Source organism: Nansenia antarctica, assembly GCF_963989245.1.
Source record: "Nansenia antarctica genome assembly, chromosome: 12".
Classification (NCBI taxonomy): domain Eukaryota; kingdom Metazoa; phylum Chordata; class Actinopteri; order Argentiniformes; family Microstomatidae; genus Nansenia; species Nansenia antarctica.
In genome coordinates, this window is record NC_137682.1 from 8,632,422 (window position 1) to 8,658,212 (window position 25,791).

At 42.0% G+C, this 25,791-nt stretch overlaps 2 protein-coding genes across 4 annotated transcripts in view; both read right to left on the reverse strand.

Moving 5' to 3' along the window:
* The window catches only part of fam49ba (family with sequence similarity 49 member Ba), a gene marked incomplete at its 3' end in the record, with an annotated part of 25,559 nt that extends 20,132 nt beyond the window's left edge, over positions 1-5,427 (reverse strand). Inside the window, exon 1 of the mRNA XM_080542731.1 lies at positions 5,293-5,427. The remainder of the gene's footprint in view (positions 1-5,292) is intronic.
* A 3,073-nt stretch (positions 5,428-8,500) lies between these two features.
* Positions 8,501-25,791, reverse strand: part of asap1a (ArfGAP with SH3 domain, ankyrin repeat and PH domain 1a) — a gene marked incomplete at its 5' end in the record, with an annotated part of 40,316 nt that continues 23,025 nt past the window's right edge. The window contains 22 exons of one of the 3 annotated variants that reach the window (XM_080543386.1): positions 8,501-9,392; positions 9,583-9,705; positions 9,880-10,415; positions 11,393-11,457; positions 11,631-11,706; positions 12,476-12,652; positions 14,062-14,308; positions 14,915-15,022; positions 15,243-15,310; positions 15,596-15,711; positions 15,946-16,031; positions 16,830-17,016; positions 17,376-17,467; positions 17,683-17,816; positions 18,579-18,748; positions 19,920-19,968; positions 20,463-20,550; positions 20,905-20,974; positions 21,172-21,272; positions 24,072-24,158; positions 24,761-24,836; positions 24,992-25,077. In XM_080543386.1, the coding sequence (XP_080399512.1) occupies positions 9,318-9,392; positions 9,583-9,705; positions 9,880-10,415; positions 11,393-11,457; positions 11,631-11,706; positions 12,476-12,652; positions 14,062-14,308; positions 14,915-15,022; positions 15,243-15,310; positions 15,596-15,711; positions 15,946-16,031; positions 16,830-17,016; positions 17,376-17,467; positions 17,683-17,816; positions 18,579-18,748; positions 19,920-19,968; positions 20,463-20,550; positions 20,905-20,974; positions 21,172-21,272; positions 24,072-24,158; positions 24,761-24,836; positions 24,992-25,077 (2,817 nt within the window). In that variant the 3' untranslated portion in view covers positions 8,501-9,317. Of the gene's footprint in view, positions 9,393-9,582; positions 9,706-9,879; positions 10,416-11,392; positions 11,458-11,630; positions 11,707-12,466; positions 12,653-14,061; positions 14,309-14,914; positions 15,023-15,242; positions 15,311-15,595; positions 15,712-15,945; positions 16,032-16,829; positions 17,017-17,375; positions 17,468-17,682; positions 17,817-18,578; positions 18,749-19,919; positions 19,969-20,462; positions 20,551-20,904; positions 20,975-21,171; positions 21,287-24,067; positions 24,159-24,760; positions 24,837-24,991; positions 25,078-25,791 lie in introns of all 3 variants that reach the window. The other 2 variants (XM_080543387.1, XM_080543385.1) reach the window with 2 other exon arrangements.

Below are 25,791 nucleotides of genomic sequence, written 5' to 3' on the forward strand. Positions count from 1 at the left end.
TTTGGATTGTCCCCTTTAGAGGTAGGCCTATACAGTGCTCCAACTATCAAAAAAACGATCAACTGCAACTGCTTTTGACATGCAACAATTTGCATGGGTTTAGGGGAGGCTGGTGGAGGTAGAGGAAGGGCCTCATTGTAATGCTTGGAATGGAATGACGAATGGTATCATACGTGGATTAATATAGTTCCCCTTTCTGGCTTATTTTGCTAAAATGTTACCTTCAATTCAATTATATTTACCAAGCTAATTCTAGAAAACAAGAGGGGTTGGGGTGGTAAAGTAAGTAAGAGTTAAAAAGGTTTGTATTGCAGGATGTTGCCATTGAAGACGGATGTGTGGTTTTTGACAGTGTGTGAAATTTGCTACAGTGAGCACCGTGCTCAAAGGAGAAGCACCATGCTTCACGGAAGTTGAAAATAGAGGCTGGCGTTTCCTTTGTCTCTCTCTTCATATGGCTGTCACTGTGTCAACGTCTTGTTTTCTCGTCAAATCTATTTCTATATGTGTATCTCTCACTAAATAGGCAGACAGTCAGCCAGCCAGCCAGCCACCCAGACAGACAGACAGACAGATAGCCAGCCAGCCAGAGGTCTTCCCATGTTAAACATTTGACCCCACTGAATCTTGATCCTGTGTGAAGCCATCACTAACAGAAGTATATCAGAAATTGAATATGATACCAGTGATGTGATGTCACCACACATTCAACATATTAGCATACAAAAGCTAAACCATAAGGTAATCTGCTCATATTTCCCTACCGTATTTTACTATGAGACATCCCATACTTTCTCCAGATTGTCACAATCTTTATTTCAAATGCCAAACACGTTGGACTGGATCATGCTTAGTTGCCGCTCTAAAAAGGTGTAGCATTCCCTTTCAGACAGAAGTGCTACATTAGCACAGTTCACCCTCTGTCTGAAAGCCAAAGGGGTATAATATAGTCAGTGAATAGAATAGCTTTTGTAAAAGGCGACCACTAGCTAGAACCAGTGACGCGACTGTAGCGCTTCAGTCACGGCATGTATTTCTGTCTGAAATATCTTTGTTTTTATTCACATATCTTGATTTTGATTATTTTTTTTTTTTACAAATAATGGTTTATAAATACAAATCAAGTGTTTGTGTGTGGATAGTAAATTATATTTGTGCTTTGTTTGTTTTTTGTTTATGGATCATGGTACACATTGTACACATTTGGTACATAGAGTTGTGCTCTATCTACTGTATTTACAATAATATTGACAGCCTCCATAATACAGGCCATAATACAGTAAGAAAAGAGACCTAACACAAATAAAGCTTACTTTGGTAGTCAAACAAGTAGTTATGTGTTGAGCCTCAACAGTTGAGGGCATACCAAGTGCACCTACAGTACAGTACAGCAGGTTGAAATACACAACCACAGATAAAACAGACACCAAGTTGTTGCAAACAGTAACTCTGCAAGTTGTGTTGCTCCAAACGAGTCCCTCTGAATTGTCAACATGCGTGACCCTCTCCTCAGATAACCAGCTACGCTAGTGAAAAGCAAGCAATTCAACAGTGCGGGTGGGGGAATTTGAAATTGAGTTTACCATCTCAACTCAGTTACACTCTCACTGGCACAACAGAGTAATAACCATCTGTTGTTAGTCCTAATTCTGACTAAACTTAGATGTTATGCATTTGCAATTTGCATATTCCTTCTTGAGATGCAGTAGCCTACTTAGGGTGGTTAACTCTGGTTCTGGAGCTACACAATGTTAGCAGGCTTTTGTTCCAGCCCAGCAGTAACACATGGTGAAGCCACTGGACTGGTACAATTGAGTCCATGATTAGTTACTTAGTCCAATCAGATGTATTGGAGGTGGAAAGGAAGAAAAGGAAGCCCATAGTGAGGCCCTGAGGGTCAGTGACAGCTCCCTCAGCGCTGCATTTATAGGACTGGACACACCTTATCCCACACTATACTTAAGTAATAATAATAAATACAGCCACAAGTGGCAATTAAGGGCACAAAGGTCAATGTCAGATTTGGTACACATCTCTGTTATGGCACTGACTCAGAGCACACTAATGTTGAGATTGATTTAACTAACAATGACTGACATAGCCCTATTTGCATATGTCCTAATTTATGGTACATATTCTTTTGCATGTAACTGTGTATTTACGACGTGGGAACTTTTCGTTCTCAAACTTGTTAGAGACTTAATATGTACCAAGTTTCATGTCGATCGGACTTACGGTACATTTTTGGAGGGGAAAATGTTGTGTTTTTCACAAAATTCTAAATTACGACGCATCTTTTCAGTCCAAATAGCTGTTTTGTTTGTTATGAGGAGGCGGATCTGCCAGTGTCGATTTGGTGTCCAGTGTTTCCCCTAGGTTTGCTGCCTTGGGGGGGTGGCATGGACCGTGGCATGGACCCCCCATCCCCCCCCCACCCCCAGGGGGTAAGACCCTGCCTCATACCAGCGTCATGTCCAGGGGTGTACTTGTACATTAAGCCGCCTCACGCTACGGAAACAGGAGATAGGCTCCTGCCCTATGGGCCATTAGGCTCCAGAACCATCGGTTCTCAAGGCTACTTACTTAGGTGGTCTTGACTACCTGTCCACTTTCTCACCTGGTTCTTGCTCTTTCTCTCTCTGGTGTGCTGAGCCGACACCATCCTGCTCTCTCTCCTTCTCTCCCTCCCTATCCTCCTCTCTCCCTTTTGCTGTCAACCAAAAGGTAAACAAAACAGCCAGAGTATTTATAATCTAATAAGAGGCATAAATTGATCCATATCAATTTATAACATAATTATAATTGAATATTGGATTGCTGTGGTCAATCCAGTCAGATAATGTAATTTTGACTTTGAAAAAATCTGTATGTCCAACTATAAAAAACTGACATTTCCAATGCTTCAATCAACTGTCCATGTACTGTAAATATGCCATTATGGTATTACCATGAAGCCCAACTCTAGCAGAATAAGAAAGATAGTATATCTACTTTAAGTAAAATAATAAAGTGCCTCCAGTTAGCTCTTTAGCTGGCAAGTGTGCAAGGAGACTAGCTCATCTCATCACCTCTGAGCTAGCTAGCTTGCTAGTTCTTTGACACTATTTACACTATGGAACTATAGTCAGACACTTTCTAGTCACGATAATAACGACCAATTTTAACCAACTTTCTCTGTCAGAACACTCAGCAATTATATTTGCTAACGTTTCAACTTGCTTACTTTCAATCTGCAGACATCACAGCCGGCAAAAACTCTCGCGTCTCGCGCGCACACTTGCGCAAACTCTTGTATTATTCTCCAGCGCTGGCACAGCGCGAAGTGTGGAGATAGGTCTGGCTATGCGAGACTACGGCGGACTAACGTTACCAACGAGCCTATGGGCTTGCCACTCGCCAGATTCGGGTTGGGTGCGTTTAAAAAACGCGGATATTTTAGCCTGCTTGTCAGATGTTTGGTGTCTCCGTCAGTAATAATTCCTCTTTCTTGGGGGGGCGGGGGGTTCAAGGCAATGGTAGGGGAAACACTGGTGTCTCTAAGTTTAGGACAATGGTGCAAAAGCTATGGCCTCTCAAAGTTGAACAATTCAACGTGTTGCTATAGCGCCCCCTTCTGGAATTCAGGCGTCAACATTGTTTGAGGGTGTGGCCTGGGGTCCTCTACGTGCCTGCTAAAAAGCAAAAGATTACCAATAGATATGAGAGTCATGGCCAGTCATTTTTCATGAAAACACTGAAAAACAATAGCACATTGACCAATGCGTGGGCTTGTGCCCTATTAATTGATTGCATTTGTATAGATAGAGCCTTTCTAGATACCCAAAGGGGAGAACTCACCTCATCACACATCAATGTGTAGCACCCACTTGGGTGATGACACGGCAGCCATTATGTGCCAGAAAGCTCACACATCAGCTGCACGTCAGTGGTGAGAGTCCCAGGGCTGCCAAGTCTCACGCAATCACCGTGAGACCCATAACACATAGGAATCAGCGTGATTAGATGGCCATGAAGGAATGGAGGCCGGATTTGGAATTTAGCCAAGAACACCGGTGTCCCTACTCTTGTGATAAGTGCCCTGCATCCTCTGCAAGGCAGTAGCTTAGACCCATTCAAAGCCTACTTTACAGTGAAATCAACCCCAAGCATTAAATCAAAAGGTATACCACTAAATTAGATTATCCTGCTTTAAAAACAAGTTTATGCATCTGAGCTCTTTAAGTTTCTGCATGCACCCACGATGTGATGCATGCAGCCACCAGAAACTGAAATGCAAAAATGTTTTGGCACGATCAACATGTTTGTATGCAAATCGAGTGTCGGATTATAGGACATTTCAGAAAGCGCCTTTTCCAGAACCAAAACAACGTCCGTAAATGGAATAATAATTCTAAAGGGATCTCATTTCCTGATGCCTACCGATTAAACATAGCCATTACAACATTAGAAAGCTTTTAGAAAACGTCAATCTGACAACTGATTTCATTATGGCACAAGGCTAAATAATAATAATAATAATAATAATAATAATAATAATAATATTTGTGATAATGTAGGACTAATGTTACTTTGTGTTTTACTTTGGCTAACATGACTATTGGAGGGAAAAAAAACGTTACAATCATTATAGGAGTTAGTTAGAGTACAATGTACAGGCCTAGTCACAGTGGGCATATATCTTGCTGATCAGCTGATAGAGAAACTAAAAGGTAGCTTTGGTTTACTCTGACTTAACCAGGCCGATCAAAGTGAATTAAAGAACATGGGAATTAAATGCGTCGATCTATTTTAAATAAACAAAAAACAAGGAAGTGCTGATCTGCTTGAGCTGCCTTGACATAGTGGATGGAAGTTGAATAGTTCACTTAGTTTCCTTTTCAATTCGCAACGCCTATTTAATTACGCGGAATAGATGGTTACAATGTGTCTATTTAGAGAGCATCATCATAGTCAAATGATCAAATCATAGATCAAATGTTAAGATGAACCCATTGCCTTAAATGCATGGTTCATTTAGTTTCATTTGATATCCCACCAATGTTTTTCAGCCAACCAAGGTAACCCTAAATACCAGGCAAAATGTTTATAAACAGATCTGGTAGAACGTTGATCTACCGAAGCGCAACATTTCATTCGAACCCACCTTTGGCACAAAAGATCGCCATACATACATACATTCACATTGCTGCACGTTTGTAACTTGACACGCATTATAAAGCAAGACTGTTTCCAAGCGCCTAAACAGACACATTTCTGTGAAATGAATAAACACATAATAATTAATAAGCCTACCTTGAGGAGTCAGTCAGTTAATATCCACCTGAGGTCGATTAAGAAAAATATATAGTTTTTACTTTTTAAACAACAGGTATGCAGTCCCGTACAAGCTTGTACATGATTGGCCAAACCCGGAAAAACTAATGTCAGTTGCCCAGGTTGGATGTGCGGATTTGCACTATGAGACAGAGAGAGAGAGGCAGAGCCCATAACTATAAAAGGAATTGATTTCACGAATAGGAAGTGACAACTTCTGACAGTCTGACAGCAGGGCGCCGATCTGGATCTGTTGACATGGATTCTTTCACTTTCTCCTCCTGTTGTTACAATGTATCTGTCTCTTCTGTCTGTGAAAGGAATGTTACTCGTTGTGTATTGGATCCACTGTCTCCACCTTGCAAAAAGGTACCATATTAATTAATGAATGAATGAATGGTCTTTATTGTCATTAATACAGTACAGGTACCATACAACGAAATTTGGGAGGGGGGGCTCCCCTGGTGCTAGGAAAAAAATACTAAAAACAAGAAGGGAAAAGAGCTGGTTTACATAAATAAAGGCTATATACACTATCCACTATACTATACAAATAAAACACTGTGCTGTACTCTATGCTATAAATATCCTAACATTTCCTATCTCTGAACCTTAAGTACACAAGGGTTGTCATATTGCACATAGTATTATTGCACATTCATTTAAAGTGTCGCAGTTTACAGGTTTGAAATGTTCACAGTTGTGTTTCAGTATTGCACTTGATTACAATCTAGTAAAAAAAAATAAAAATATTAAACAGTTTGATATGGTACCTTTTTGCAAGGACTACAAGAAGTGATTCAAACTACTACACTCAATCATGAGTAATTGTGTTAGCTATACTAACTCGCAGAATTGAAGAGTAATTGCACATGCATAACACGTAATAACAAATGTTTCCATTCAAGAAATAGAGGAAATTGCCAAATACTGGGTTGCATTACTGTATGAGTCATATTGGCTGTATTAACTGCCATTATTGCCTTTCTCTGACATTGATACAAACCAGTTGCAAAGCCATAGAATGGGGTGAATGTTACCATTATATCCACTGTGCCTGTGAATGAACATCCCCTAACAACCTCCTGTAAATAAAAGCAAGCATTCACTTTTTCAACATAAAATCTTTATTATTCGATGATGAGTAATGGAGTGTGGTCCTCCTGGAACACACAGAATCAAACAGTGCAGCCAACTCACAGGTCAACTAAAAGTAGAGCAGAGTGGGGAAATAAAGACTTAAGGGATTTGACATTCAAATCCAGTTATTTCACAATTAGCTGTGTTTGGCAGCGCCTTATCAATGCATGGAATGACACAGAAGGCGCAGGATGTGACGTGATGTTGGTGAAGGTGTTTATGTTTCCCCTTGTCCAGCCTCTGTTAAAATTCTAGGTTAAATAAATATTTACTAAGCTAGAATTGCACTTTTTTTTCCTCTTTCTTTTTACGTCCTACCATGAACTGATGAAACGTACAGGGTCTGTGAATCAGAAAATAGTTTGCCGCAGCTTTTACTTTTATCTTCATGTATGACAGTAGTGAGTAACCACTGGACTTCCCTGTGCTGTAATCACATTACCTTCATTGAAAAACAAATAAACAAACAAACAACAAAAACAAATCAACAAAATGATCTAAAGCAAACGTCAAGTTGCTGTGCATCAAAGCAGCACTCCTCAATAGTAAACAGAGGGATGATTATGACAATAACTGAGTGGTACTTAAATTTTCCAGGCCCAAGCTCTCAGTCTACATACACATATGTTGATTGGGTCTCTGTGAAAGTAGCAGAAAGTAGCTGAATTCACAACTGTAAACAGTATGCAAAACCAGGATAAAAGACTACTGACTAGTAGTGTAGTAGCTCTTATAGATGACGTTTGTCTATGCTCTGCCCTGAACGGAAACAAAGTACTCTCAATATTAAAAAAAAAAAATATGTCTCCTTTTTAGAAATACTTTCTATAGTCCTAAGAAACTGTTACAGACCTTAAACATCAAATATAATACCAGAAGCATTCATTAATACATTATCTATTCTTGTTAAAACAAACCAGCTTTTTTAAAAACCTAAAGGGGAGCCTTGTCCCTAGAAAACATGTAAATACACAGGAAGTCAGCGTGAAGTTCATTCCGAGTTGTTTTTCACCACACCTCTGTCAGTCACTGCTGATGCTCCCATGAGGAAACGAAAAACACAAATAAGGAAATCCCACAGTAAAAATAGAATAAAAGTTTTTGTTAAATGTCCTTCTGAAGCTCGATGAAATGACCTCATGCTTGGGCCTGTTTCTATAGACCTGTTTCTAGATCTTTCTGTTTCAGTCTGGCCAATCTGGATGAGAAGGGCTTAAGTGGTAACAACACCCTTTAAGGGGTCAACACAAGTTTAAAAGGTTGTGATTGGGCAGCAGAGAAGGGAATCCATATGGCCTCAACAGTCTGCATTCAGTCTCTTCAGGCCAAGCTGAAATGCATCAGAGACCAATAACGTCCCTTAGGAGATAGCGGTAATACTGACTTTTCCATCGCAACGCTGCCTTGTGTATGACAAAGCTGGTGCCATAAACAACAACAAATGTCATGAGACAATGACCAACGTGACATCACCGTGATGCAAACGAATGTTTCAAGGGAGGGATGGATGGACAGCGTTTCAACCAACATTGAAAAGAGATGCAGCCAAAATCACAGGAAGTATAGGAGGGAGGCGTGACTGGCTCAGAATGAAAAGAGAAAGTCACACCTCCTCCTTCCTCCTGATGTTTTGCCCATACCATAAGCCAACCATGAGCTTAAGTGAAGTGTAACACTGAGACAGGTTGCAATGACTGTTTATAACATTCTATGTCACTCTTATGACAGTCTAATTATAGGTCTTGTGACATTATGTGTCAACATACAGTATCACTGATTGTGTTACTCAAAGCCAACAAACAAAACTTTTGGTGAGAAATGTGAAGCAACCTGGAAGAAGGGCCTGATAATAGTGGGAGGGCACAGAAAGCAATGCATCCTTTTCGCATTTTTTTTATTTTTTTATCACAATACTAGGTTTGGTTCCAACACAATCGTATTGCGATACAATGTGTGTGAAAATGTAATTTTAAAATGATGGATTGATTTTGTTGCATGGGTGTCAAGTAGTAAAGATTCAACACTGAGCAGATTCTCTTTTGCACACGATACTTTAACAAGGGTAGGATTCATCTCTCAAATTAGTATTGTATATCATACTATGACTGGCAAACCTTCTTGAGCTGACATTAATACCTAGCAAGCAAAAATAAAAAAGACAAATTCTAAATGTCATGAATAATACCTCCTCTAACCTTAAGTCCTTGAGATACTTGTGAATTCACTTAGTTTCATTGCCCAACCTGCATGCCAGTGGAGGGTAAGGATTGGGGACTTAATGGTTGTATATATAGATTATCAAACTCCTTATCATATTGACCTCTCATGACCCTTACTTACTTCCAGGAGTTCACAAGATTATAATGACACAAAACAGACCAGCTAAAATAACAAGATAGTCCTACATCTCTAAGCAAGCAGGGTCAATGTACATGTACACAGTTGTATATGTTATGTACATAAGTACATAAATATAACACACCTATGTGTGCATATATATGTACAAAGTACATTTACACGGACATACATAGATTTTATCTATACACATACGTAACATTACAGCATACATTGACAAATGTTTTTTAAGTGCTTGATTCCGACGATAGCTACTGCAAACCCAGTTTTTGCATGCCGGGTTGCTACGGTAATACTGGTAGGCAGGATAACACAGTTTATTTACAACAAGTCTTCATTACAATGAGGCTGGGTTTAGATTCTTCTTTTGCACATTGTTGTTGTTGTTGTTTGTTCCGGTTGTAACAGCAGCTATTTACATAGACTCTGCCCACAGTCTAGTCTTAGGCCAAGGGGAGGGTGGGACTTGTGCAAATGTGAGGCTGCCTCATATATTTTTCCTCCAGCTGTCAGTCAGACAGAATGTGCACAAAGGACATGGGGAAGACCCCTTTCCTCTCAGGCTGCCCTTCTATGTGTCCGATCTGGAGGGAACAAAAAAAGAGAGGCGGGGGTATTCATTTAACTGTCCAGTATTATACCCAAGTCACTCCTCATACTTACAGATACCCGCAACATTTCTAGAGTAATAAACGGTCGCAAATGCGGCATATTTATTAGCCTTCGTCAGGCCGTCACTGTAGACCGGTTGATGCCAGAGCGTACTGTACTTACCCACCACTCCGGATCTTCCTCTCCTGTGACGATGATGACTTCCCCCTCCGCAAAGGTCAGCTCGTCATCGTTATCCGCCTGGCAGTCATAGATGGTCTTCACCCGTCTGGTTTTGTTCTTTCCCTGGGTGAAAACATACCAGGTTAAGTGTGTTAATATATAATAGAATGTCAATATATTGCTGTAATAGTACTCGATAGTACAATAGGACACCAACTGCATATACTTAGAACATAGGTCAACAAGCTCATCCAAGAGTCCAGTATTCAAAAAATCTATCTTCCAGTCAGGACTCACTGTGGTTATCTTCCGAGGCAGTGGTACAGGCATCTCCACAGCTCCAGGCGGGGTCCCGTTTGTGTCCTCGCTGGCCTGTCTGGGGGAGACCTCCCCCTGCTGGCTGGAGGACTGCCCATCTGACATGCACGGTGGTTTTGGAGCTACCACCTCCCCTGGTGCAGGTCTCTCAGACACAGGGGGCCTAGGAGGGATATCGCTTATTTGCGGCTTGGGGGGAAGGTCTTTCAGCTGTGGTTTCGGGGGGAGGTCAGACAACTGCCGCTTCGGGGGTAGATCCGAGAGCTGCGGTTTGGGGGGAAGGTCAGAAATCTGGGGCTTGGGGGGCAGTTCACTCAGTTGAGGTTTCTCTGTCAGAGGGCCCCTCTGAGGGGGGTCACCAGGGGTCGGAAGGGGCTTGGGGGAAGTGTCTGGGGGCTGGGGGGACTTCTGGGAAGACTCTGGTTGGGTCTGGGTGGGTTTCTGGAACACCTCAGGAGGCTGGCTGGGCTTGTCCACAGACTGGAGGTGGATAGTGTCAATCTTACGTAGTGACACTAAAAAAAAGAGAGAGAGAGAGAGAGAGAGAGAGAGAGAGAGAGAGAGAGAGACATTAGAGAGTATCAGAATCAGAATTGCTTTTATTACATCAATGTACAGGTACACAGAGTAAAATCCTTGGGTTCAGGTTCATTTGACATTGCAGCAGAATACAATATCAATAATAAAATAAGCAGGATATAAAAACAACAATCAACAATAGTAGCGATAGCATCAATAGTAGCAATAGCAGCAGCATTTTACTAGCATTTTACTAGCATATCAACATTATTAATGTAATCAACATTATGGGAAGTTCAAGTAATAGTCAGGTTGTGCAAAAACGCTGTGCAGGTTGCAGTGAGATATAGCACACTGTCATATTGGACAGGACATGGTCTTGTAGGGCAATAAGTCCTCTGGCCTTCTGGACTACGTACATGTTTTCCCCAGAGAGTGTTTAAGTCACTCGGCTGGACTCCAATCATTTTGGAGCAGACTTTGACTACACTATTCAAGCTGGACAAAAGTAGGAAGGGCGCAGCCATGGTCAGACTCTGCCCCCTGGGTTATTTGAGTGTTGTTATTTAGTACAACTTATGAGAGCTGTACTTTTTTGGTTTAGTGTCCTTACATATTCTATCCTTATAAAATGTTGTATTGGGTATAAATATTAGGGAGGTGCTGATCGGGAAATACTTGTTAACTGTTGCTTTATACAGGAATGTTTACAACACAGATGGAGCCAAATATATTGCTTGTGACAATGCGGCAATCGTGTGTGCTTCATTCGTGCCTCTGTGAACTGTCGCGGTTGTCTACACAATAGCAGGAGTATAAAATCATCTCCAGTGTGTTCAGGCTCTGCGGAGCTTCCCTGCTCCTTCCGGCTCATTGAGTCACTCTGTATAAGGCTGTCCGGCGGGAACTTCCATGCAATCTATTTTGCTCCATCTGTAATTCACTGACAAACACAGTGACAGAGTAAGCCTACCTTTTTGAGGTAGTTTGGGTAGAACCCTTGGACCAAGTGTTGACTTCGTATTGCTAGTGGTAGTGCTGAAAGAGATACGGTTGAGAGGTCACTTTGACATATTCATACATGGTGATTCCCTCTACATTTGGAGTGGACTACAACACACTCTGGGTTGGTCTCCTCCTGGTTTTCCCCAGGTCACTCTGATTGCTTTTAGTACTGGGGTAAGGCTGTAAGACAGTAAGTGCTGCTGTACCTTTGCTGCTGTGGGATTCCTTCAAACTTGTTAGCAGGTGAGGCCCTGCTTCCTGGTGGGGGAGTAGACTCGCTTCCTGTGTGAAAAACAACATTTTAACACGTGTTAAGGTCACGTTTTATAGTCATGTGTGGCTTAAAATGCATCAGGAACTGATCTTTGATCTTTGACCTTATCCTTTTCATCAGCTATTAAGAGTTATCAGTGACAGTGAACATGTGATTATTAGTTTTGACTCTTAAATCAACTTAAATTCATCTGAATAAAATAGTGAAATTAAACTACACTGTATGATATACAAGTTATCATCGAGTCGTCTAGAGAATTTCATCTGCTTTATCATCATGGTAAAGACCTCGACAACAACACAAGTTTGTTGAGATGACAGCAGTGAGAGTACAGCAGTACATGTTCAGCCTACTCATTGTTCTGCTTACAGAGGAAGTAAACCAAACAAGAACCAAAGAGGAACCACAGCCGGAGAAAGGCAGCTCTATTTCTGTGTGCCTCTCTTTTTTAGCTGATAAAAAAATCAGCAGTGGTGGGTTAACTGTTAGTCACACCCACTAATGTAATTGCTCAATAGCTCAAAATATGTCTGATGAAAAAAAGATTGGACTTTTCTTGTGGTAAGTTTTACCATAGAGACTCATGGGCAATGTATCGAAGAGATCCAAAGTTTGGACGAATTGTGAATGAGGAATGTTCTTGATATCTCAAAGTTTTCACAGGTTGTTCAACCATGTATCCTTCATTATGAAATATCCCCAATACAGACACATTCATTCGGGTTAACGTCTGCTGTTAGGTTGCACTTTTAAAACCCCAACTCCAACCCCACTTACCCCAGGGGATCCCTCCTTTGCTCTGTGGACCTTGCAGGACTGGGCTGGGGGGGTCGGAGAGGGTGCGCTTGTGCCCGGGGGGTGGGGGAGGGGGTCTCTTCTTCAGGGTGGAGCTACCCCCACCAGCTCCAGACTGAGAGCCCAGGGGGAGGGAGGTAGGCGGGCCAGCTGAGGGAGCTAGGAGAGGGAGGGTGGACAGAATACAAACAAGAGGGGTAAAAAAAGTACCCTCTGATGGCAAGCTGGGGGTGGAGGGCCCATTCAGTCCTTTCCATACTTGGGAAAAACGTCACAAAATACAAAGTATGCCGTTGTAAAGCACAGGGAAAGAGGGCTACAGAGAGTTGACCATGCAAGTTAATTAATTATGAGGCACAAGGGAATATATTCAATGTACACACATACACAACAACATCATTATAGATAACAACATAGTAAAAAAACACGTTGGAGTTCATGTATAAACAGCAACATGTGCATTTACAGTACTGTGCACTACCATCATGTAAAAGCACAATATTATAAAACACTACCACACACAACTATTACAAAAGAGCATAAAACCCAGCATATTATGAACAGAACGGAATAGATCAAAGGAAATGAAGCCTCTGTATAGGTGTAGCCTCTCTCTTTCTAATCCACCTGAGCTACTCCTCCTCACACCTCTCCACTTCCCAGAGACCCAATTCGTGACGTTAGAATTATAAGGTTCTATCTCCATTTTTGTCAAAATTGAGTTTTTTTACATAATCTGATCCATTAGGTGTTTATTAATGCCTGTGTGGTGTTATTTTTGAAATGTTGATTTTTGTTGTTGTTAGTAATTAATAAAACACAAAGGTTCCATCTCACAAAACATAATGGAATGTGAAAACTTTGACGCTCAATATCTCTGAACTGCCCTAAACGGAGATAGAAACTTATCATTCTAAACGGAGATAGAACCTTATCATTCTAAACGGAGATAGAACCTTATCATTCTAAACGGAGATAGAACCTTATCATTCTAAGCTCACAAATAGTTTTTTTCCCTTTCTGTAGCACTTTGACTGCTTGTGTCACGTATTCTTATTAAAAAAAAAAGTCTTACTTAGGATGACTGTTAAGTATAGTTGACTCACTGACAAATGGAGTTATTTGTGACAGGCTCTGAAGAACAGCGCCTGCTAAATGACTCAGATGTAAATGCCTGAGGCTGTAACATTCCTAAGGTAAGACTTATGTAAGCAGTGCAGTGATCCTCCGTCGCACATTTGTCTTATCCTGGCCCGGAGGCTACGACACGCCCATCCCAGTAATGCGTGTAGCCTTCGTCTACACAAACTCAAGATTGCAGTAGCTGTAGTTTCACTGTTGAACAGTAGTGAGTAAAGTTGTTGTAGATGTTAATTTGATATACTTTAATGGAACCTTTGTGTGTGTGTGTGTGTGTGTGTGTACATGCATTTGTGTGTGCATTTGTGTGTACATGCATGCGTGTGTGTGTGTGTGTGTGTGTGTATGTGTGTGTGTGTTTGTGTGTGTTTGTGTCAAAGCATCAACGTATGCCTACAGTATGTGTTATCATGCATACAGTGTCGTACCTTTCCCTGCGTTCCTGCTGGGCGGTGTAGCTCCGGTCCCGTCTGGTCCGGGCGAGGGCGGGGTGTCGGTGGAGGTGCTGTAGACGGGGTTGGCGAAGGCCCCGTAAGAGAGGCGCTGCTTGTCCCTGTGAGGGGCGTGGCCATAGCCCCCTGGGAGGGTCAGCTTGTCCTGGGACCCTCCGCTGAGGCTGGAGGAGTGACAGAAGCTCTGGGGCCGTGGCGAGCGCTCCTTCTTCACTGGGCTGGGCTGCAGGGGGAGGGGTTAGAGGTCAGCAGCGTTTTTGATTGATTGATTGATTGATTGAGAATGTTTATTTTGGTCCCTTTTTTTTTACATATACAATTCATAATACAGATATAAAAAATTTACACAGTCACAATGCGTAGCACCAGGACCAAAAAGGTGTAGGCTGAAGCCAAAACATTGAAACTTTTATAAACAAAATTTCACTTACGCATCTTAATAGAAAACTCAGAAGTACCAAACAAAAAACTATATTAATGCGCCTACCCTTTTTACATTAGTGGTTTTCCCCTTATGAGTGCCCCTAGAGCAGTGTTCTATAACCCTGGACCTAGAGCAGTGTTCTATAACCCTGGATCTGGAGACTCACAGGGATCTTTCATAGTGTAACGACTCTGTGTAAGGCCTGTTAGCAGCTCCCGCCAAGGGACTCTCTTGGTGTTGTAGCTAGCACGTCCCAGTTTGTAACCGGAAGGTAGTGAGTTCGATACCCGCTTAGGGCAAGCTACTTTACCCCGCTGATCGTTACCATACTATTGAACCATGCTCTTCTCAGTGAATCTGCACGGTAGGTACAGGGTTAGCCTGCTTTCTTTCTAGATGGAGTACCTTGTCATCCAGGTCATCATCACTCTCGTCTATCTCCTCCAGACGCAGGTTCCACTCATACTCCACATGGACGTGAGGGTTGAACTTCCCTGTTGCAGCCTCAACCAACTAGGGAAGGAGGGAGGAAGAGAGGCACGGGAGGACAGGGAACAGCGGAGGGAGAGGATGAGGGAGATGGACAGTGAAGAATTGTTCTCTATACTCGAAAGGTTTGGATTAGAAATGATTACGATAAAACCACCAAAACTAAATATCCACAGAATACGTCACCAGCCGAAATGATATTAATATTAGAATTCTCCATACTGGTGCCTGGACTGGTACTTACTGGTTCTTCACACTGGGAGTTCCTCAGCCTCCTGGCGATGTCCAGGGCAGTCTCTCCACTCTGATTGGCTGAGAGGACAAAGATTGGGGTCACCAAAAGTGTGTACTGTGTAGCTTTATGAACCCAGCTTCATAAAGGTCAGCTGCCCACAAAGGACATATTCCTTTCCCTTAAATACTAACACCAGCATTAGGTTCAAGATGAATTGAAGATGCCTTACACATTAATAACTGTAGCTCAAATTGGAATTCTGACAAAAAAAAAACATTAACAGAATACAAAGAAGCAAAACTTATAATGTCTTAAATATTTTGTGTGGAATATAATCAGATAAGTTTCCCCCACACACACACCTATATCAATGGCTGGCTTGCCCCGAAGCAGCAGTTTCAGACACTCCTGTTTCTCGTACAGGCAACAGTAGTGCAGCGCAGTATTGCCATTCTCTGTCTGCCTGTCTAGATTACCACTAGAGAGAAAGAACCGACAGTCAAAGACATAGATAGACAAAACCGAAAGACAACTGAACAACGCATGTTCACACACGCTCACACACTTTAACAGACACACTTTAACACACACACACACACTGGAGATTATTCCTCCCATTCAGAATACACTACAGAATACCGTGTGGATGACGGTTATCATAGGCAACTTGATTCGCTTCTTGTTTTGCTCAAGAGCCCGACAGTATCTCTACCTGTTCTGCACCAGGAAGTCAACCAGATGCAGGGAGGTCTGGTCTGCGGTCCTGACAGAGTAGTGGAGGGCTGTCTCCCCTGGGTCCTGGGGAACACCAATGCCATGTATTACTACCATTCGCATGAAGGTCTGTTATGAACAATGGTTATTATCTGACATAACATTTTCTTTAAATATTTTTGATAACACCTCATCTGTTTGAGTATGTGGGTTTTCTTACGTACAGTGCTCTCCATAAGTATTGAAAAGAGGAAATATTTTGTCTTCTTTTAGCTCTATACTCTTGTTCTATGAGGTTAACATAGAGAATGTTTTCGTTTTTTCAGATTGGTTTCACCATTTAGATATTACAACTCTTTTTATCCATAGTGCCCCTATTTCAAAGCATCAAAAGTATAGACAGGTGTTTCTGGTTAGTCAGGTGGGTTCCCTCACATAATACTGATGACGTATCAGTCTTGAAGGGTTGTCCCATTTCATAGCGGAACCACTACGGCTTGTGGCTCTGAACAGAGGCCTTGGCTCCTAAGCGAGTGGCACTCCAAAACGAGCCGAAGTGGTAGAAAAGGGAATCGGGATTCGACCTAACTGTTTGATTTCAAATCCAAACTGTTAGAAGTACAGAGCTAAAAGAAGACAAAATGCTTCCTCTTTCTAATAGTTATGGAGGGCACTATACGTATGAAAGCCCACAAACTCAAACCTAACCTGTTGGAGGCTTTCAAAAAATCAGGAAGAAGTGGCTTTGCAAATGACAAACATTTTTAGAGCTAAAAGATTGCCTCTTCTTTTTTTTGGAGGGCACTGTATGTGAAGTTTACATTCTTATGGAGGGCACTGTATGTGAAGTTTACATTTAGTGAGAATGAGAGGTGTCCTCACCTTCCCTGCCTCGGGTAGCGGCTCCATCAGCTCCGTCCCCTCGCCGTAGGCCTGGACCAGCGCCAGCAGGTCTCGGGAGCGGACCGCCTCGTACAGCTCGGCCAGCTTGCCCGTTACCGTGGCGCCGGTCTGACGGGCAAACTTATGATCCACATATTTAGCGTTGATGTACTCCTTCCTTGCCGTCCTGCCACAGAAAATATATAGTTGGTTTCTACACACTTTTGTGTTTAAAATCTCCATGGCTATGATGTTGCCATATTTAGAAATGTATTCTATAAAGGTTCTGCATTCTGTACAGTATGTTTGAATACGTTCACATCAAGTCAACACCTTTAATCCAGGATGTCACACAAATGATAAATGAAACCTGGCAACAACACAGTACAGTGTAAAAAGCAGGAGTCCAAAGTGGGACAAGAACATTCGAAAAGTGACCCTCTAGCATTGGCGACAATTACAGTGACGTGACAGTGGTCAAAGTCAACAGACCCTATTTAACTCAGTGTCTTCAACCGACTGGAATCTGATTATGTAGAGACTCACATGTCACTTGACGGAGCGGGCTTTGGTGAGAGACTCGGGAAGTTCCCTTCCATGATGTCATTGAAACTACTGTTCCCTATGTTCTTGGCCAGCTAAGGAGAGAGAAAAGACAATCAAATCAAATAAAACGTACACATCAAGTCCACCTCTACAATTCCATAATTTAGAGCAGGCATACTGTCTCTACTGCTTAAAATGATTTGTTTAATAAAAGCTATTTAAATTTCGACTAGTTACTGTACAGGTCTCTAGGCAGGATAGTAAACATTAAGATTATCTAATTAAAATACAGCAAAATGTAATATACCAAGAGCTCGGAAGACCCTAGCTTGTCCAGTTCCATAGACTGTATACGGGAAATGTGGACGCCCATCTCCCTGTGGATCCCAGAGCACTCAATACAGGTCAAGATGCCCAGGTTAGTGGACAGCCACTTAGGCTCTGTGGAGGGAGACCAAAGCAGTTACATTATTTTAACACAAGAGGGCGCACGGTCCATTTTGACTTGATATCAAGCAGAAACAGTGCCCTTGAAAGCACTGAATAATGGCACCACACAACACAAAGACAAACAAATCACAAATAATCAAAAGGTATACAAAGGAGTTTGTAACACCATATGTGTATGGCTGAATGCATCATTTCACAAAATGTAACCATCAATAATATTAAAAAGAGAGGGATGGGCTGAGGGAGAGGGATATTATTGTACTGTATATCATCATCCCCTCGTTATCATTGATGGAACACGTTCCTGTTTTTTTGCTTTCTATTTGAACACATTTACAAGCAAAAGAAGGGGGGAGATAGAGAGAGACAGAGAGCGAGGTCAAGAAAGAGAAAATGAGTGAGAGTGAGAGGGGGTAGAGCTGCGTCATTTTTCTGCTGCATTAAGAGAATACACAACAAGGCTGAGCGATGGGATCTGCCCGGATAGCAGTAGGGTGGGAGGAGACCTGCCACAGGAAGTGGAATAGAGAAGGAGGATTAATCTCCTCAGGAAATAGATGCAGCAGTGCAGCACAGCAGCATGAAGCAGACAGGGTTATGATGATGTGTCTGATGACCGTGGTAAACCCTATGAGGGCTGTGGGCTGGATTCTCTCTTTCTCTGTCTTGGGCTGGATTCTCTCTTTCTGTGACACGCATGCACGCACACACACGCACACACACACAAACACACAAACACACACTTGGGCTTACCTGCAGCGCCACAGTCACAGCACACTTCGTTGCCCGGCATGCGGAGCACGTCCTCTATGATGGCTTTGGTCAGGTCCTCCACAGAGTCCTCCCCCCCTGTACTCTCCTCCCCCCCACGGAAGGCCATGTTCAGAGCCTCCTCCTTACTGTTGGTCAGCACAGAGATCCATCTACACACACATGGATCAGTGAGAGTGAGTTGTTTTGATATGGTACGGTTCATGTTTTGATCACGGCCATTTCCACCATAAAAATTACCAGTGTATATGTTACGGTACATGTGGGAATACGGTACATGTGGGAAAACTAGGGTTAGGGTTAGGTGCTAGGGTGCTACGGTTAAGGTTAGGGTTAGGGTTAGACATGCCAGCATGTACCAAGTCGACGTAGCACCTAACCCTAACCCTAGTTTTCCCACATGTACCGTAACATATATAATTAGCATGTAAAGACGTGCATGTGCGCACACACGTTAAGAACAACCAGCAAACAATTTGACTGTTTAAGCCCTGCCCCTCTCTTGCTGACAGTGAGTCGTTAATAAATATTTTTGTACAACAAAATAAACATGCATGAACATCATGAACTAAGCTTCCCCGTGGTCTTAGACTGTTTTGACCTCTTCAGTTGATTAGCAGCAGCAGAAGCTGTGGTACAGTACCTAGCTCTCTGACTTGCACCTGCTGAAACCTAGCTGACCAGATGTTACTTTACCAGGGAATATTACAATTATGATTGAAAGGTAAGATAATCATTGAGTTATAGTTACTAGCAAGCCAGAAAGCTAACTACATGTAGCTGAGTGTTTGAACACAGAAGAGCATGTAATCTATTGCTCCTTGTTTTTGCTGGCTTGCTAGAGATCTTAACAATAAGTAAGAAATTGCCATGTTTAGCTGACATCGTCCAATTATGAAACAAACAGTGTGTATCGTGATAATTAGCTAGCTGGTTTGCTACTAATTTGGGTGTGGCTAAAACATTTCTCACTATGTTATAATTCTGGTGCGTGGCATGTATTAAAAATCAAATGATATAAAAAGATATCATTAAAAAAACATGTGACGACATATTGAATTACTGTAGATACAAGTGAATCAATACTGATTTGGGTGTCTAACTTAAAAATTGCTCTTTAAACATCTTTTCTGCGTGGATCTGCACAAAATCGGATATACATGATCTTTGGACAAAAACGGTATTTCCAGTATCTATGTTTCTTGAGATGAGCTGTGTAATAGTGTCACCCTGTGGTTAAAGCACAACCATACTCAGGGTTGGTTAAACTAAACTAAAAGCCTGGGCTACTAAAATATGTTTTTTAATATGTAAGTATCTTACATCACAAACTCCTGCTCATCCTCAGCCTGGAAGTGATATGTGCGATTATCTGTGTGTGGGAGAGAGAAAGATGACCCACAGTTTAGTTTATGCAACATCATACTCTTGTGACACTAAACATTAACATTTTGTAAAAAAAAACTCCTAGCCAGGTTTGGTACTGTCTCTGTAATCACTGTTGAGGTATAAGATGTGTTTTTTTTTTTTGTTAAGTTGCCCTCTGTGACCTCTCGCTCATCAACTTGTGACCTTAGAATTATAAGGTTCTGTCAAAATTGAGTTTTTTACATAGTCTGATCCATTAGGTGTTTATTAATGCCTGTGTGGTGTTATTTTTTAAATGTTGACATTTTTTTACTTAAAATACAAAGGTTCCATTTCACAAAACATAATGGAATGTAAAAACTTTGACGCTCAATATCTCTGAACTACCCTAAACGGAGATAGAACCTTATAATTCTAAGCTCACGAACTGTGCTGTGCCGGTTTGTGATCACAGTCCTTTTCAATTGAGTCAAGTGAAGAACCAGTGTTGTGACTTACGGGAGATGAGGTCAAAACATTTCTTGTCCTCCCCGGTGGGTTTGACCTGACAGGTGAGCAGGTTCAGTCTCACTGGCTGCCTATTGGACTAAAATGACAGGAAGAGAATATTAAGAAATGAATGAGCTTAGCCAATAAAAGCTATATGCTATGAAGCAATAGTCCTTTATTGTGGGTATATCTACAACCCTTTGCACGCCTTCGCCGCCCACCCATTGTAAAGAGCTTTGAGTTACATCTGTGTACAAAAGGCGCTATATAAATAAAGTTTCACTTCACTTCACCCACCCACCCACACCCTCCTGAGGTGGTATGGCACTTTACAGAGAAGAAACATAAATCACACAGTGTGTGTCTGTGTGTGTGTGTGTGTGTGTGTGTGTGTGTGCGTGCGCATGCGTGCGTTGCTGTAGTTATGGATTATGGGTGATGTAGTACTCACTGTGGCATGTGAGATGGTGAGGATGCCACTCTTTACTGAACACTTCCTCCTTTGCCAGACCTTTCGTAACCTAGGTGACAAACATATCAAGTAATAACTTTTTATCACCTAATCTATGTGGCAGCAACATGAAAACGTGGCAACAACGACCACAAATGAAGTTGTTACCAATGGTACACAGAGGGCTGGTATGCTAGACCTTGATTAAGCTTATTTCAAGGATTAGACTAAAGATTGGCTTTTGAGAATCTTCATCAGGCCACCTACCCGTCACTCTTCTTCATCAGATAGCCCTTCTTCTCGCTGCCAAACTCTTTGTTCCCCTGGAGCTGGTGCATACTGTATCCACTCTGCTTGCTCTGGGAGTCCTGCAAAGACATTCCTGTGAGGCTTAATATGCAGTCGTGTAAGCAAGAATTCGATAACACTATCTATGAGCCATTAGAATACAGTGCACTATTCGGTTGTTAAGTCGTGACGTGTTTCTGGGTCCAAAGGTGGCTGAGGCGCTGTCTTCGAAATGCCTCAATAATAATAATAATTCATTATATTCATATAGCGCTTTTCCGAGGCTCAAAGACGCTGACAAATATGGGGAAAAACGGGAAAGTGCTGTGTCCCTTGTTGTATGAATAGATCCGAGTCTAAAAAACGATTGAACTGTCATTCTACCGCTGTAGTACACTGGTACTCTGGTAGAGGGAATTTCTGGTTTGGACCCGGAAATTGCTTAACGTCACGTTTGACGTCAGACTTAACAACCGAATACATACATTTATAGCGTGTTCTCGAACACTAAAGACAGGTCAATTATAAAGCCTTGCATTGATACATAATATACATGCTGAGAAATGCATTCATAGGACATACAACACAGGATAGACAAAGTTGTGAAACAACAGTACTGGTGGGTTTAGAGATATAGTGATGAACTCGTACGGCTGGATTCCCGGACACAGACCAAGCCTATTCCTGAAAATGTTTTGTTTTACTTATTTTTTCCTGTTGAAGTACACATTAATGTGTCCCTTCACACAGCAGCTAAGGAGCGATACGTTGTAGACTGTGATACTGTCTCATCTGTGATACTGTCTCAGCCTGTGATACTTACTTACTTACTTACTTACTACTTACTTACTATGTTGAGTTTATTTCAGTGCTTTTCTGGACAGACTGAACTTGTAGCCCCATTTGGGTGAAGACACCACATATGAATGACAGCAAAGACTGTTTCCAAGATAGTACCCATCGATCGACAGTGCTGCATATACATAATGTAGATATGGTTAAAGAAAACGACCCAAACCAACCATTTCATCTGTGTCCAGAAACGCCAACTCATGTGCAAACCAAAAGTCTACAATGTACGCTATTTACTTTGTAATGAAAAACATATATCAGTATCAGTCAATCAATGCAAATATGGCATGCACACAACACTTCATGCGACGTGCTACTAAATATGTCACACAATTTTTCCACAATCTTTGCTGTCTGCTACTCAAGCTTACAAAGAGTGCCCAGCACTTACTCTCCTAGACTTCAGTCAGAGAAGGCAGGAGGAGGGAAACAGAAGTAAGTCAAACCTGACTCAGTGTTACAGCACACAAGAGACCAGCAGTTACAGGAGAGAGTGGTTAGTACAAAAAACAACATGTTAACAATTCAATACAATTCCAAACGGTCTCATTATCTTTTCAGGCTATAAGGTATCATCATTTCTAGAGATATTAAGCAGCCTTTTGGCTATTTCATGAGGCTGGAGAAAATCTCAGATGATGGAGAGTACATGAGTACTTTCAAAACCGGGATAAGTGAAGCCGAGACAGGTAAGGGCACTGGTTGTATTAAGCCGCAAGCTCTGGCAAGCCAATACCACAACACTCCATCTCCTGAAATGTGTCGGGTCGGAGCTAGGCCTTGTTAACTTCTGAGCATGTTGAGGGTTCAGGTGAGGACACGTAGGCAGACAGGTAGGTTAAGGGAGCTGCTCTTCTGCGCATAATATGACCAGGCCAGGCTGGTGAACACACGCTATTCAATTGTTCGCTTTTCGGCGGCGTAGCTGGGTTTCCATCGGCTATTCCGGTGATAGTCACATGTGTTGGCGATACAGAAGATGCAGGTTCGAGACTTGTGTGAGCTTAGAGTGCGAGGAAGCAACACTGTTTGGAGCAGCGTGATGCCTGTTAAGTACAGTAACAACATGGCTCCAGGGGCTGGGTGACGGGACCTAATCCCACCAGTGGACACCCTGGGGGGCGTGCTCATGCTTACATGAGAAACACCCACAAACATAACAGGGGTAACAGACTCTGGCAAACACATTGAGGACTGTAGATTATTGATTCTATGTGAAGGCACTATTGCCCAAACATGGGTTATTAGGTCATGTTCTCACATGAATGTCTGAATCGAGACCCGAAGCAAGTGGATGAGTTCGCAACATTGTTGCATAAATGATTTCTCTGATTTGCGTGGCTTTATCCTAAACTCTGTTTCAAGTGAAGCAAATGTTCTAGTGAGAACACCCCCTTAAAGTCAAAGCAAGAGAGAACATTCTTGCTGGGGCCTTTATTCTTGCCGGGGGCCTCTTGGCCAGATCATCATTGTAAATGAGAGATTTGTTCTCTATTGATTTATCTGGTAAAGTAAAGGTAGTTGATTCTGGCAAACGCATTAAATACTGTCACAAACCTAATGAGGGGTAGGTGGGGCCTATTGTGGGTAACTACTTCAGTGAAACTGCCATGCCAATCCCAGCTGTGACTGGCAGGCTACGACAGTAGGACAGTATCTACCTCCTCCTGCTGGACACAACAGTGTTTTCCCTCTCCCACTGTGGGACACATCATTGCTCGGTGGGAGAGATGAGTGTATGAGAGGTGAGGGACTTGCTAAAGATTAACTTATTGTTTATTTGTCACCCGTGGTGAAACATACAGAGAGAATTGAACATTCAGGACAGGATTTTAGTAAGTGTTATTAAAGATATAAAGGATCAGGATGGGAGGTATGCTGGTGTTAGGTATGGGTCAGTGGAGGCTGGTGGAGGTAGAGATCAGAGGTCAGGGTCATTGTGATGCATGGAATGGAATGAGGAATGGTGTCAAACACTTGTGAAATGATCAGAGTGGGGGTTTAATGGTTTGTTTTGTTTTACTAACCTCCTTCTGGTCCAGCTGCAGGGAGGATTTGATGAGGTCCCTCAGGGCCGTCAACTGCTTCTTCTCCTCATCCTGGGTCTGCTTGATCTGGAGAGCCACAACCTTCATCACTTAAATGGACTGCACTTATATAGCGTCTTTTTTGCAGCTCCAAAGCTTTACAACGGCCTCTCATTCACCCATTCACACGGACATTCACACACCAATGGCGGCAAGCTGCCATGCAAGGCGCCGGCCCGCTCACTGGGAGCAATTTGGGGTTCAGTGTCTTGCCCAAGGACACTTCGACATGTGGCCAGCCGAGGCTCGAACCGCCGATCTGGCAACCTTGTGATCATTCGACGGCGGCTCTACCTCCTGCGCCACAACCGCCCTTTACATCAGACAATCTCTAATCCCCATCAGTGACAACCTAATCGATAAGAACCAATTAACATTTAAGATTTCAATGAAGACCATACATGCAGCGGGGAGACTACTCCATGGGGGTGGGGGGGGGTATAAAACCATTGGGCTTTTTACCCTTTACATGTGCTTCATCCCCATTGCTAACGAGTCAAAACCATACATAGCCAAATGACCAGATGTTGAACTTTTGAGCCTCATAAGTCCTATCAAATCTTTGGGCTTAGAAACCAATAAGAAATGTTCCCACTCTCCCAATTCGCAGTTCACATTATGACACTTACATTATACAGGTCAGCTGCGAGCTTCTCAATGTACTGCTTCAACTTATCTGCTGTTTTCAAGCCATCCTGGAAAAAGCTGAAAGAAAAACAAAGATAATTCAGGTATAGTGACACAGGTTTTTAGCGTAAGCACCGTACACATCTGAGAAGGAAGTTAGTCTCAAGTCCTGGTGTGGAGATCCTAGATCCTACTGCACTGAGTGAGGCAGGGGCCGAAGCTAATGTACTTACTTGCACTGTGCATGATAGTACTTTATCAGGTTCTGGAGCAGGTCCACTCCCTTCTTGGTCTTGATCTCGTTCACTTTAATCAGGTACTAAGGGTCACGAACAAAAATGTACGATTATGAGATATTCATGTATGCATTCATCACAGACAAGCAACAGGAATTTAATTAACTAGTTTTTTTTAATACAAGGAATTGTATTAAATAAAAGATGAAAATGTGTTTGCATGTGTGGTGGGATTCTATCATGGCTTAAAAGTAGAAATATTTGTTGTGATTTGACAGTTAACAGCATACACTTCAGAGCCAGCCTGAACCATACTCTTTTTAGAGAGTATAGCAGTAGAGGGTCAGTGAGGCTTTTTTTTCCTAATGCAAATAGATCATTTTTATGACCTATCTTCAGTTGTGCTTATATTAAGGAACTACATATCAGCAACAATACTTTTTAAAAATATCATTTGAGTCTAGCCCAACACATCGCATATGTCAACAAAAACAAACAGTATAATAACTCCTTATTTCATTGGTTATGAAGAGGTACAAAAAAGCGATTATTTAAGTATTTTGTAGTTTGTCTGGGAAATAAATAAAATTATATTTTTCAGTCATAATTTGTAATCTCATTATGTAATTTTTTGGGGGGAGAAAATCATATTGTGAACCGAGAATCGTTAATCATATTGTATCGTGAGTTGAGTGCATCGTTACATCCCTAATAGTTATCCTCCAAAAGGATGGTCAGCTTACAGTATATTAAAAAGCACCTAAAAAGCCTGCAGAAGTCTGGAAACAGGTCTTGTG